This window comes from Morone saxatilis, unplaced genomic scaffold (assembly GCF_004916995.1).
Source record: "Morone saxatilis isolate NCDOM2014 unplaced genomic scaffold, NCSU_SB_2.0 Contig18, whole genome shotgun sequence".
NCBI lineage: Eukaryota > Metazoa > Chordata > Actinopteri > Moronidae > Morone > Morone saxatilis.
The window spans coordinates 28219250-28234210 of NW_023339740.1; the positions used below are offsets into that span (position 1 = coordinate 28219250).

Here is a 14961-nt window from a genome sequence, read left to right on the forward strand (position 1 = left end):
ACACACACACACACACACGTTTCTCTCACCATGTAATCCATCACATGTCAGTGGTATGACATCATAAGATTTGCTCCATGGTGAGATACTGACTGTTTGAGGGGAAATGGAAAAAAGAAGGTCACCTGCTCTCGAGGGAAAACAATCATCAGATAAATGAATGTATTTAAAGGTTGTTGATGGAAAGCAAACTTCTTTTAGGTTTATCACACAAACACATTTTTAAAAATCCACATATCATTACACATGAAACTCCCAGATACAGATTCTGGCAGCTAAAGATGCCACATCTGTCAAGTGTTTGTAACCTGATAGATGAGACATCTGGAATTTTTCATTTGATGTAATGGTGCTGCCAACGGTGTACTGAATTTGAACGTTTCTCTCATTATTTACATCACAGACTGATTCTTGGTCTAGTTTTTCTTCAGATCTTTGGACATTAAAATTCAATTTTAGATCCTGAAAAATCGTATTATTAATTACCAAAAAACTACAGATTTCTACGATTTGTCTCATATTGTATTAATTCTCTTTCAATCAAAGTGACATTTCAACTTTCAGGACATTTAACAAAGTTTTCTTTCTCACTCATTGTATCACTAACATCCATGCAGTGTTTCTAAATGTCTCTGAATGCCGTAATCCTGTCACGTCATGAGCAATCATTCCAAAACCGTCCCCTCTCACTTGGATACAAAACCTGAATTGTAAAGAACAACACGGTCGATGCTTCAGTAATTCCATTCATCCATCCACTCATTCACTCAGCGAACTGCTCACTCCACAAACATCTCACTAACCAGCACACAATGAAACCAGCCTCCCTGAACTAATTGCTGCTGGATAGGAAACAGTTGTTGGCTTTACTGGAGTTACTGGTTGCCAAGTGGGAAGCAAGCATTCGGAAAAAAGAAGTGTGTTAATGAGACTGGAAACGGGCTGAGGACTTCACTGTGCAGTGCTCTGCTCTTATGATGAAGAAGGTGAATCACAATTGTCCATTTGTGTTTTGGATGAGAACTGAGAAAATTGTTTTATAAAGCAAAATATGTCTGATATGATATATATCTAGTATCACCTCAGTTTAACCAACTTTTAACTTTTTCATGCTGAATATTCTCTGGGAATAAAGTCGTAATTTTACTAGAAAAAAACCTTGAATATTCTTGGAGATAATAAAGTCAGGAATTTACATGATAAAATATTAGTCATGAGGAAAAACAAGTTGTAGGTAAGTGCGTATACCAAACTTTCTATAATTCATACACTGTTCATCTAAAGTGTGTAAACCATGTCAATGTGAAGATGACGACAGCACTTTAACCTCATCGTCATTGTTGATCTAATAGCCAAGGAGCTGGAGCAGAATTAACTGTATTCTGTATCCTTCAACTGTAATAACATGGCAACAAGTCTGACCTAAAATAACCTTGAATCTGGTCATCGATGATGGGAGTTAATACCAGGTAGGTTGAAACAGCCTCAATTAGATTAAACATAATTCAAAGATTTATGGGTCACCATTGCACTCAGAGACAACAGAGCATCACCATGTTGTTAATTTGTTAATCTCTCATTTTATTTCTTCCTGCTATTCCCATGAAGTGTTTTACTGTGTGTTTTCTGTTTCCCTAACTAAAACTGAAAGAAAAAGTGATTTTACAGCATGTTGGAGAACATTTCTATGGTTACAACATTGACCAGATTGCTTTGAACAGTGTTAGGCAGACATTACTTCATTGATCTTTATGATATGTTATAAAGTTATGTCCAGCTCCGACAGCAATAGGTCCACTGAGAAATAAATGACTTTACTGTTGAAAAACTTTAACTGGATGCAGACTTTCCAAAATTCAGACATCATGACAGCAGGGAAATAATCTAACACTTCACTTTCATCACTAAACTTAATTCACTTTTGACTGAGCTTTTGTTACAAATTGGGATTTTAACTGATGGGCAGCAAACCAATAAGTAAGGAAAGGAAATGAAAGAATGAAAGACACATGTTTTCATGTGAAAATAATCAAAGGAAAAGACACATGGTAGACAGAGCAGTTCTGTCTTGAGTGAGTTTTCTCTCATTTATAAGGCTGCTGTTTTTGAGTTTGTGCTGCTCTCTCTTACTCTCGGCTGGTATAAAAATCAGCCACAAATGAGAGAGAAAACTCACAAAGCTGAGCACAAACAGCCTGAAATGCTCCACAATTCAGTGACTAAAACGAATGACATTCATGATTTATGTTGCTGTTTAAATGGGGCGCAAAACCTGTAAATTAGGCATAAAGTGTTTTAATGGGTGAAGTTATACTGCAGGCAATAAAAAGTACAAAAAGTGTAGACAGTAACATTTAACTCAATCCGACGTTTGTCTGGTCGGTGGTGTGGAGTTTTAAACCAAAAGAATGCACTTGAGGCCAGCAGAGACTGGGAATTCAAACTGAGCAGAGTCATCACTTGGTTTAGATTTTTTTGTTTTGTCTGTGTTAATTAAATCGCTATTTCATAAAAAACTCTACCACTCAAATGATTCTGCTATTTATACATGAACGCAGAGCGCCATGCTTTACTTAATCAGCAGGAGTTGTGTGAGTAATCTTGTGCTTTATTGGAAAAGGTGAGTATACTTGAGTCACAAATTTGATGACTTTAGACCAGATAAAATCAAAAAAGACTTGACTCAACTTGAAATTTTACATCAATGACTCGTGACTTCACTTGGACTTAAGGACTTGAAAATACTTGATAACTTCCCAAAGACTAAAAAGTATGCTATTTAAAAAGTGTGCCACAAATCAATTCATTTTCTGAATAAACTAACATTAACACTATTTACTCCCTGCAAGTTGTCACTTAATTCCCCTGATCCACTTAGTTTGAACCGATCTGACAACATCCAGTGAAGTTGCAGGAGTGGACCTTGAAGAACTAAAGTTTGATTTCTGAGCACCAGTTGGAGTGATACCAAAACTTTTGTTTATTAAAATGTTGTTAAAATGGCATTACAGTGCGCAGTGACTTGTTCAGGACTTGAAAAAATGTGACTTGATTAACAATGACTTGGTCCCACTTCTGCAACGGTTACTTTCACAATGTAGTGATTTTTTACAGAAGTAATTCTTTTGTCTTTCTGCTGCTGAGTTAAAAATATATATTTTCATTCAGAGTAAACTGGTTCAAAGTGTTCAAAGTACCTACCTTGATATTCTTATTTAGTGCGAGTAAAACCTTGATTATTCATTTATGAACCAGTTACCTCAGTCTACCAAACAACCAGGGTGCTCTTACTGTGAAAGAGCAGTTGATGTGTTTCCTACCTGAGTGGGAGAGCTGCAGCCGTGGTCCGGTTTGGCTCCAGGCTTTGGCTTCTGGTGCACTGCTGGAGTCCGCAGGCTGCAGCCACAGCAGCGGAAGGAGACAGACTGTCAGTATCTGAAGAGACTTCATCCCTCTGGCCCTGAGTCCTCCTGCTGCCTGCAGGGCAGCCGCAAATACTGTTGTCATCTCTGATTGATCTTCACTGAGATAGATGGAAGAAGGTCGAAGCAGCTGGTCACATCACACTCTGGGCTGCAGCTGACTGAAAGAAAAATGACAAAGAGGGAGTTGGAGAGAGACTGATTAAATATTATGTCAAATGTGTTTTATGAAACATGATTTAACTTTTCTTTTTAGCCACGCTAGCAGCTTGGCTCTATGTCAGTCTGTTGGTTGGTCGGTTCAGCAGACTTAAATATCTCAACAACTATTGGGTGTAAGTTTTATGCAAACATTCATGGTTCCCAGATGATGTTTCCTTTTCAAATCAATTCTTAAATATCAGTCTTTATTGTCATTTCACAGTATATATAGCATTTTACATTCCTTCAAATTCCTCTGCATTTGACCCATCTTTTGTATATACATTACTATATACATTAGGAGCAAGGGCACCTCGACAGTGCACCTCCTGTGGACCTGGCACCTCTCTAGCTGCCAGTCCACACTCTATACTGTGGTCCATGCTGGATGTCCCTACAGATGTCACACACATGTCCCCCTCAGGATGAATTGTAAATAACTTTAGTGATCTCTTAACGTTTCATCCTGCACCAACATCAGGTCAGAATTTTAATTTGTCCATCACTTTGTTTTGTAAATAAATTCCTGCAAAACTAGATATTCTCCTGTTAAGCACATTAACTCTTTTCACAAAAATACTAAAACTAGTTCAAGCAAGCATAAAAATGTTTCTACGAAATTAAAGACATTTTTTTCTAATTTCCATCTTTTCCATCTTTTTGAATACAATACTTTAAAATGTGCATTAAAATACATTGATGTAAAATAAACTTTTATGGAAAACCATTCAACATACAGCATATAACAGATATTTCACCCTGATGGACCAAACAACCATCTTTAGAGCCACTTACGTAGAGTTAATCAAAGGGAAAATTCCTGAGCTGTGTGGTTATGTGAAAAGTCTGATGACGATAGATTCCAGTAAATTAAGTTAATTAAACAGTAGAGGCTGAAGAGAAATAATTGGAATTACTGGAATTTCAGATGTTTACATTCATAATGGAAGAGACCAGACTCCGACCATACCAGCCTCTTAATCTGAGAAAACACTGACTGGAGCTCTTTTGGCCACACTAGCAATATCCAGACGTCCCATTTATAAAACATTCACAACAGTCAGAAACACACAGAGAGACAGAGTGAGAGAGTAACTGGGACAGACAAAGAGGGAGTCCAGAGTCAGCCCATAAATAATGTGACAGATTGTTTGTCGACGGTGATCTGAAGTGTTTGCAGAGAGAGAGAGAGCACTACTACCCAGAGACTATTTGCATCATATGAACCAAATAAAAATGAGATTGATACCAGATAAAGTTTGGTTATGTGACACCCGAATAAAACACATTAAAGCACTTCTTTTCCCAAAACAAGGTGATGAATCTGATACTCAGATAATTCAATTCAAATTTCAACTGGGTCCAATAAGTTGTGGGTTTTAGGAATAAACAGTCCTAATTTAAAGTCTAATCGAATCACTGCACATTTACAAAATAAACAAACCGAAGAACATAGTTTTGCTTTTGTTGACTTATTCTCTTTTTCCCTCTGCACTTTGGATGTGTCCTTCACACGCTGACGGCCACCTGAATAAATCTCTAGTAGAAAGGAACTATATGTGCAGCTAGAACTGGAAGGTTGTGTTAATGTGGGAATGTAGTTCAGGAGGGAAACAGATCAATTTATCATTTTGTACGGTTTACAGCGGTGGCGGGCCAGTTTTAAGAGGTTAGTTTGAGAAATGCAAGGAGAAAGAAGCTGCTGAGAGAGGAAAGACAGTGAGCTTGTCAGCTGAGCCCGAGTACTCCCGAACAGAAAGAGGACACAGAACAACTAATGGGCGGACTATGAGACAACAGAGCCCTGGACACAGACATGTTAAAGACCCTCCACCCCTCCCACATAGGAGCAAGACACCCAGACTGAAAGAGTTTATCATTTTGTGTCTCTTTGTAGTCATTTTGTATCTCTTTGCGGGCATTTTGCATCACTTCCTAGTTGTAGTTGTTTAATTTACTTTCCAACAAAGTGTTTACAGTCACTTCAAACAGCGGCTCTGGTCTGGCCTCCTGACCCCTTCGGGCCCTATGTCGTTTGGTCTAGTTGGTAGAGTTGAAAACTTTCTGAAATGCAACAGAAAGTCCCCCTCCACTGTAACTGTACCCAAACCATGAAATTATTTCAGGTGGCATGGCAAAACGCGGGGTAATTTGCAGAGCTTGCAAGCACAGTTCCAGGAGAAACTGACCATGTTATCATACCATAATTTATCACAATCTGTCATGGCGGCTGCTGGCTAGCATCCTGTCAGCAGGTTTTAAAGAGCTCAACAGGTTGGACAGACGCCTGCTGAGAGAGGAAAGACAGCCAGGGAGGTTTAACTTGGCTGCTGCTCCACGTTTTTTATCTACAGTGTGACTGTGACACTGCCGGTGCCAAAATGTGGAAATCTCAATTCAGAACGCCTCAGACAAGATCTCTTTTTATACTTGTTTACTGTTTTAAATACAGTGTGAAGACAATGAAGAGGCCATTTCTTTTCCAGCACTCAACAAGATGATGGAAGACGGAACTGACTCATAACTTAATAACACCCTTTAACATCCACCTTTAATCCAGCAAATGGAAGCCTTGGGACAGAACCCTTTCAAATTAAAAACACTCCCCTTTAATCCTGCTTTTGACAGTTTATCTTCTGTAATGCTCTCTATTATTTCCATAAACTGTTAAAAGGACTGCCAGACACCACAAACATCCATGTGTCTTATGGTTTTAACCATACTGTTCTCTATGACACATCCTCTGAGAGCTGAACATGAACAAATATGTTTGTTCTGTTTATTAGAAGAAAGACTAAATTAAAGAATGTAATTATGGGTTATGTCAAACAGAGAGAGACGTAAAAAGAAGAGGAGAATGGCGTAAATCTGGTTAATAAAGTCAAACTAAACAGAAAAGAAGCAGTGTAGCATTTATGTGCAGTGAAGAATAAACAGTATAAATTACAGTCAAAACCACCGTAAACCTGTCGCTTCGGGGTTAAATGACAAAACCCAGGAGACACAAAGGAAAGAGTTTCTTCTTCTTGCGGTGAAACAACAAACCACGCCCGTGTCTGAGTAATCAATAATAACTCTTATTACTCGTTCTGCGTGTGAAATATAACTGTGGACAAGTTGTACTGTAACACAACGACATCATGTGTTTCACATCAGCGTTGTTCATTTGTGTTCAACACTTGACTTGAGGAAACGACCTCCTCAGACCCGTCCACATGGAGACAGACGAGGAACAAACTGTCTCTTCCTCTCGCCGCTCGTTTGACATGCAAAGTGTGTGTGTGTGTGTCTGGCACAGATAGAGAGAAAGAGAAAATAAACTGTGAAAGAGACAAAGTCAAGGTGAAGGGAAAAAACATCAGTTGATTAAAAATTCAAATCTGTGTGCGTGCGCTCAAGGTGTGTTTGTGTGTGTTAGCTTTGTTCCAAAGAAACGTGGGTGTTGTCAAGAGTTTTTAAATAAATCCCTGAAGGAAACTCATCGTTTGTTTCCTTTGTCTGTCTGCTGGTCGGACACACACACACACACACACACACACACACTTTAGTAACATTACACACATTAATACACACATATGAACTTGAGATACACAAACACATACCAGCACACACACACACACACATATACATACTCTCTCTCACTGACACAATGTGGTGAAGCCAGCCGGATGAGGACATGTCAACTTTTGGAGACTAAAATTAGACAGTTTGTTTACATGTGTTTGTGTTGTTTTTTTGGTTCAGATTCAGGTCGACTGCAGGTCACACAGGCACAGCTAAATACACACACACACACACGCACAGTCATACACTCAGCGTTGTTGTTGTACTGTTCTAGCTTTAACTACAAATTGCTCCATTCACATAGAAATGATTTAGAAGATTCAGTTTTTTGTTTTCTCTAGTCGGGAAGTTCAACTGAACACTCACTGACACTGCCTGAAAGACGACTATGATGAGTTGCTTGATGTACCATAGACCCAATACAGCGTATATGTTTTGGAGTCTTCAGCAGGAATATAAAGCTTCCACACAGGTAGCTGTTTGTTATCTGGTGCATCTTAAAACTACACTTGGATCACAGTGACAGCAGAAGCCCAGAAAGCACCAACCAGACACTGGCGCCGGATGGAGCCTCTCACATTTTTTGCGGCCACTGTAGTTTTTAATTTGCACTTGGAAGGGGAGGGTGAAGATAGGGAGTTGCAATCTGCAACTTCACTGCTGGATGCCACTAAACCCTACACACTGGACCTTTAAGGTCTGACACACCAGAATGTGGCTGAGGGAAATTGTTGCAGGTGTGTTTGTATCATCTGTTCCTGTCTTATAACTGCCTCCAGGTCTCTGCTGGGGAGCATGGACATGAAACATTTGCACAGATTTATATTCCAGCGAGTGATTCCAGTATGAAATGTTGGTGTGAGCCTTCTGGATGGCGATTGATGACTAAGATTATTTATTTAAGATAATTTAATAAATTTGTTTTGTTATTCTGGACTGTGTGACACTTTGGAACTATGTCATCCACCCTTGATACCCATTAAATGAGACCTGCAGTAGCTACCACAAGAGTAGAGGGGCTGGGTAGAGGAAGCCTATCAGCCTGACTCACCTCTACTGTCACCATCAGCCTCGTAGGAGGATGTGACGTCATTCACGAGTCACCAGTGTGTCACCTTTGTTTCACCTCTAACACACCGAGCAGAATGTTTTCCCACTAAACCGCCGACAATTCTCCAACTTTCACAGCTGCAGCCTCGGTAAGGGTTCATGTTTGTTCATTGTTTGTCAGGAAGCTTCCCACAAGTTCACCATCACAACAACATAATAATAAAGAGTGTAAAAAAAATGATCTAATGGTAAAAATCACAGAATCATCTGATCTCAAGTGTCCACAAAGTCCCAAACAAACTACAGCTTTTCCAGTTTTACAGAGTAGAGGTGATGATATTGTTAAAGCGAACGGTTCCCATGGCTATCAGTTAGACCCATCTTTATTTTCTCTTCCTGTTGCACCATGGGGGGTTGGGGCTAAACAATGAGTAAACAAAACAAGCTGTACCACATCCATTATACACATTTAAATGTAGTGAGGAATGGCACGATTCAGTGTCTGTGTTTTTTCCGATGTAGACGTACATAAATGGAGAGATACAGTATGAGAGAGATAAAGACAAACGGGGACATTTTAAGTTAAATACAGAGAACGAGAGAAAGGAAATAAAGACATAAAATAATCAGATAAAAGATAAAGAGATATCATACTGACCCTCTAACCTACATCCTCTAACACTCCTGAAATAGACAGTTTTTGCTCCGAAATGTCAACTCTTTGTGTGGAGCTTCCTATGTTAGTAGAGCCAACGGTTTGTTTAAATAAAGAGAGAATAAAAAGTCTAAAATGGACTTCCTAAATATGAAAGAATTTGTCTCTAACACTTCAGAACTAAAGAAAGAGTTTTGTGGCTACAGATTCCAGTTTATGTTTTTATTTTTCATCGTGCTGGTTAAAGTGACTGCTGACTGTTGGAGTAGGTCCTCTTCTACTGAGGCGCCACGTTGAACCGTCATGTTCCTACAGTAGCCTAGAATGGACAAACCAAACACCATCTTCAGCTTAGAAGGCGAGCGGTTATTGAGTTGGCTGCAGTCTGTCAGTTAGATGCCACTGAATCGTACACTCTGGTCCTTTAATTTGTGGTTATTTTAATGGAAAAACCCTTTTGAGTATAAGATTCTCATTCTTTAAAAGGTCTGTAACTTTCTTGATTGAGTTACTTTTAATTTAATTGGAAGGTAGAACATGTGAGGGCAGAAGTGCTCCTTTAGTACTTTAGACCTTAAAGTCTACTTACTGTAATAAATGACGGCTATACAAAGTGTATTCCAGGTCTTAAGTCCATACAGTGGACGGTCTGTATGAGTATTATATTCAGTAATGGAATATCGCCCTATAAAACATGTGGCAGCTCATCAAAGTGAAACTGGGAAAAAACTTTAAATAAAAAGGTAGAAAGTATTACAGCCTTTGGTTTGGATTCCAGTCATTACATACATCTTGGACACATCATCGGGGAGAAACGTACTTATTTTATACTCATTTCTATTAAAATAAGCACAAATTAAAGGACCGGTGTGTAGGATGTAGTGGCATCTAGTGGTAAAGTTGCAGATCGCAACCAACCCCCTAACTGCTTGCCTTGGCGGACTCCAGAGAAAAGAGAAATCCGCTACCTCTTTATATAAAAACGGCTCATTCTAAGGTAACAAAAACACAGAGATTCTTATATTCAGATGATTATTCACTAATGAAAACATACCTATTAAGGTTATATATATATATATATATATATATACACACTATGATGCGAGGCACTGGCTGCGATACCACTGAATACACTTTTGACCTTCCCTTGTAAAATCAGAGCCTCTGAATACTTCAAATGCTTTCTCTGACCTCCTTTTTCCCTGGAGCGCTCCGGAGAATAAAAGCGGGCGTTTCTTGCTGCCGCTCGAGGGATTAAAGTAGTTTTATTGTGTTTACAGGAGGACGAGGTGAAAATGTGGCTGGCCACTTGAGGGAGGGCTGAAAAATCTCATTTTAAGTGCCCGGCTGATTTATCAGCGGAGGACACCGGACCCCGACTCCATTACTCCCAGCAATTCTTCTTCTACCTTTTCTTGTTTAATCTCTTTTATGTATAACTTTAAATATCGTCCTCCTCCTCACCGCTCTATATTTCCTTTCTTTAATCCTCCTCATTTAATCCTTTAATCTCTCTGTCTCTGCTCCTCCTTTTTACACCTCCTCCACTGTGTCTCCCCCCCCCTCTCTGAGTCGTCCTCTCTCTCTGTGATACAGTGATATTCCGCAGTGTCTGTCGGCCAGGGGAGGTGACAGCTTTACAACTTCTCTCAGCCAACCCTCTAATCCTCATCATGATTTAATGATTCCTCCTCCTTCCATCCGTTGCTCCCCACTGATCCCTCCTGTCATCTCATTATTTAAAGATTAAGATGAGTTAATATCTCTCTCTGGTTTTTCTTGAATCTTTCTTTACTATAGGTCACTCTCTTTCATGTATCGCTATCTTTCCTCTGCCAGAATCCCTAATCACCTTTATCCTGTTGTCCCTCCTTTATTAAACTACTCAGCCACACCCCTTGCCATCCTCACAGTCTCAGTGGTGGTGGTCTCACACAGTGCCTGAAATGGGTTGGTACTCAGTGTGATGTTTGATGTGTGAGTACCCTTACTTCTTACTGAGTACTGCTACCTCTGAGGTCTGGACCTCAGTATTTCTTTCCGGGGGGTGAACAATAAAAGTTGTGAACTAGCTGCTGTAAAATAACAACTTTGACACTTTCATAGACCCAAACCTCCCTAGCAAGTTCACTATTTGGATCTCAGTATTTCAAAATTATAGTGAAAGTATGGAGGGATTATCATGAAATATTATACAGACATTCATAAATCCCAGACAGTAAATCCTAATCAGTGATCCACTTTTTATTTCAGTGCAACCTTTAGTTCATATTCTACAACTATTGGATGGATTATCATTAAATCTGGGGCACACTTTTGCTTCCCCCTTAGGATGAATTGTAATCCCTTTGGTGATCCGTACTTCTCAAGTGCTCAAGTTGCTTTATGACATCTACAGCTGTATTCACATTATGTACAATACGAAACAAATCGGGTACAAAACTTATCTTTTAGTCCTTGGAATGCTGATCTGTTGAGTTTGAGTTCATTAGTTATAACAATAAAAAGATAAACAAAGAGATTTGATATGTGAGTACAGTGTTATCTAACCACAACCATAATGCAGAGTCTAGTACACATGTAGTTTATAAATTAGTCTCATGGAGGGAGTTTGCATCAGTGCCCAGAGAACAGGTGTACGACCCGGGCAGAGGTTCAGCCCTGAGGCCCCGGATCCAGCCTGCACCCTGGTACCTGACAGCTGTAAAACCACTCCGAGATCTATGTATCTTTGTGAACGAGCATAGCATAACAACATTCTTGGTTTACTGACCGTGTGTTCAGGGTCACATTGACAGTAGTAATGTTTAGCTTATGCAACAGGCAGGAGACTTTATGAGCACATATGGAACATGTGCAGAGGCTTTTAACACAGTGCCTTCAAATCAGAAGCACAAACATCAAGACAGGAACAGAGGACACGTCACTGTCAACATCTGGATGATACCCGTGTTATTATAGTACTGTAATTTCAATAGTTTAAGTAAACCTTCAATAAAGAGAAAAGTAGAATGAAATGAGCCTGTAATGACTATGTAACGATGATTGTTCCAAATACTTTAAAATCTTTTTTTTATTTTTTTATTGTGTCTGTTCCTCACTGAGCAGTGTCTACTTAAAGAAGTTAATTTAATCCTTAAATAAACTGAGACTTAATTGTTTTGCATTTATACTTGAAAAAGTACAACAAACACTGTATGAATATTCAGTCTATATCACTGTATATTATTACAACTAGGGCACTTTGGTCTATAAAATGTCAGAAAATTGTGAAAAAATCCCCTTCACAATTTCCCAGAGCCAAAGTTTACATTTATTAATTGACTGTTTTCTCTAATTAGCAGTAAAAACAAAATATTCAGTTTAACATAAGAATATGAAAGCAGCAAATATTCACATTTAAGAAAGTGGAATTTGTGGAATTTTCTTTAGAAAATGACACAAACAATTAATTGATTATGAATTTTCTGTTGATAAATAGATTAATGGACTCATAATACATACATACATATAATCACAGCCTATATGTGTGACAAAACCTCATTTGTTGTTAATATTGTCAATAAAATATGTGAACTGAAATGACACTGGAGATGTATTTCTAATATTTTGTTGCATATTTGGTACATAAAACATTCCACAGCAATAAAATATGCTGGAAAGTTTCAGATCTATTTTCTGAGGAGGAATACACACATTCTTGGTTCGTGGACAACATGTGCAAATACTCACATGGATGGGGATTATAAAAGCAAGAATGTTAAGAGACAGTAAATCTCAGAGGCTTTCTTTGACGTTGCGGGGGGGAAACATTTTTCCTTTCACGCAACTGTTCTGATTTACTTTGTGGAGGCATTCTCGCTGCCAGGCCTCACTGATGGGTTGCACTGGAGTAAAAGCATCCACAGGACAAACACAGATGTTGGGCCAATGGATGGATTGTGCAAATCAAGACTTTTCTGATGTTACTGACCAGCTCATATCTCCCTGTTGTGTTATATTATCATTTTCAGACCATAGAAATATTAAGACTGCATCTATGTGCTTCATTTCTTTTATTTTGGAGTTTGTATTTACAGTTATTATATATATAAAAATGTACATAGGTTCCTTTGATGCACCAGAGAGATGACACAACGAGGTGAATTCAAAGCGTACCTGTCTCACTCTCATATGTTTCAAGTAAAAGCTGTTTCAAGATAGTAGATGTGCAGAAAACGTGTGAAACTATAGTAGTTCAGGGATGAATATAAAGCCGCTGGTATCGGCATTATACAGTTAATGCAACCCGGTTAGGTACATATGAATCACTTTTTAGGGTCTTTTTCTCTCCGAGAAGGAAATTATTGCAGCATTCTTGATTCAGATTCAAACACACAAAAAGCTTATTTGGATGAAATTTACTGCAGCAGGGACAGAATATATTCTGCAGAGGATACAGAGCTGCTGCTGGTGGCTGTACACTTATTAAAAACACACAATATCGAAGTATTTAAAGACAGACTTGTACTGTTAGTCATTATGAGGCCTTTCTCTTTGAGGGACAGACACTGCATTTTTAATTTTCCACAGTAAAACTAACTAAATTCCTTTTTATTGAAATATGTATAGTCTAAGAGGAAATCAATGATAGAAGATTATTCTTAGATCTTATGTTCCATCTATTGCAGTTCAGAGCCAGAGCAAGATGGGATCGACTGCTGCAATCAATATGAAAATGTGCTTGCCAAACTACGCCCTATGACTTGATGATTTTGTTTTGGGTTTATCTGTCCTCTTGGCTCAGTAAGGGTTTGTTAGGAAAAGGTCTTGGTTTCATTCCCATTGCTCCGGCCTATTTCATGGCTCTGAGATGTGACTTCAGAGTCGTACTGGAAGACGTCAGACTCTCCACAGGAAACCAAAACAACATTCTTGAATCCAGGAGAAGAGTGTGAGTGATGGTGAAATCTTCCAAAGTTTTCTCTGCAAAGGTTTAGATAAAATGATACTCGCGTCTACAAGAAGATGAATTTTAAAAAGGTACTTCTATCTTTTGAAGGACATTAATAAATTACCTCCTCAACCCCAACAATGATGGTAGAAACAGAAAGTCATCATTTGGGACTCTGAGGAGACTGTCTGCTTTTCATTCATTGTTTCTGTGTGAAACAGATGTAGGTCAGCAGGGGTTACATACGTATCCTTGTTTATCAGTGATTTTTGAATTAATCGCCAACATTTTGCACTTCTATTTCAGCGTCAGTTTCCAGAATTTGTTATTCTCACATGGATCTATAGATAGTGCTGATGATGCAGGATGACTTCATCTTCACTTTGTTAGGTTTGTTTGTAAGAAGTCAGTGTGAACCATTGACAGTATATAATTAGTGGACAGAGCTTCTGTGTCTGAGAAGTGAGGCCAACACAGCAACAACAAGTGTCTTAAACCCAGGGATGGCAATCATTATGGATTCTGCTTGTATGTCCCATTCCCTTATTGATTTCTGATAAATTTTCTGTGTGGAAAAAACTGATTTTCTACATCACAGCACGTGTTTTATTATATGACACACAGTGTTAGTTATAGTAGTTTCTTTGTGAACTGAAGGTCATGCTTTGGACCATTTTGTCATCTGAAAACATCGATAAAAGGAATTGATAAGTTCTATGGCATACGATACTAATGGATCAGACAATTTGAAATCGGTCCTCAACTGGAACCAGTTATCGATTCCCATCCCAACTTAAAACTGCATTCTCTGGAGCAGCTGCATGGGCTTCAAATAGAAGCCTGGTTGCATTTAATGTAATGGCAATTGACCCAACTTCTGATTTATGAGCTCTGTACAGTTTCCTAATGAGTTTATGGTCACAGTCTATTGTTTCATTCTTGTTTATTTAGTAAATGTTGGTCCCATTTAGAGTAAAATAGACCATAAAGCAGTGTATGCTTTAGGGCGGGGCTACCTTGTGATTGACAGCTCATTCTCAGTGAGTCCGTCCAGCTCAACGCACCAAACACAGATCAAACTGTCAAACAGTGCTGATCAGATATGGATCCAGATTCTGTTGTTGACTATTTCTCTC

At 38.7% G+C, this 14961-nt stretch overlaps 1 protein-coding gene across 1 annotated transcript in view; it reads right to left on the reverse strand.

Moving 5' to 3' along the window:
- Positions 1–14961, reverse strand: part of si:dkey-49n23.1 (semaphorin-3D) — an 88551-nt gene that overhangs the window by 49218 nt on the left and 24372 nt on the right. Inside the window, exon 2 of the mRNA XM_035661832.1 lies at positions 3321–3583. Coding sequence (XP_035517725.1) covers positions 3321–3507 — 187 coding nt within the window. The 5' untranslated portion in view covers positions 3508–3583. The remainder of the gene's footprint in view (positions 1–3320; positions 3584–14961) is intronic.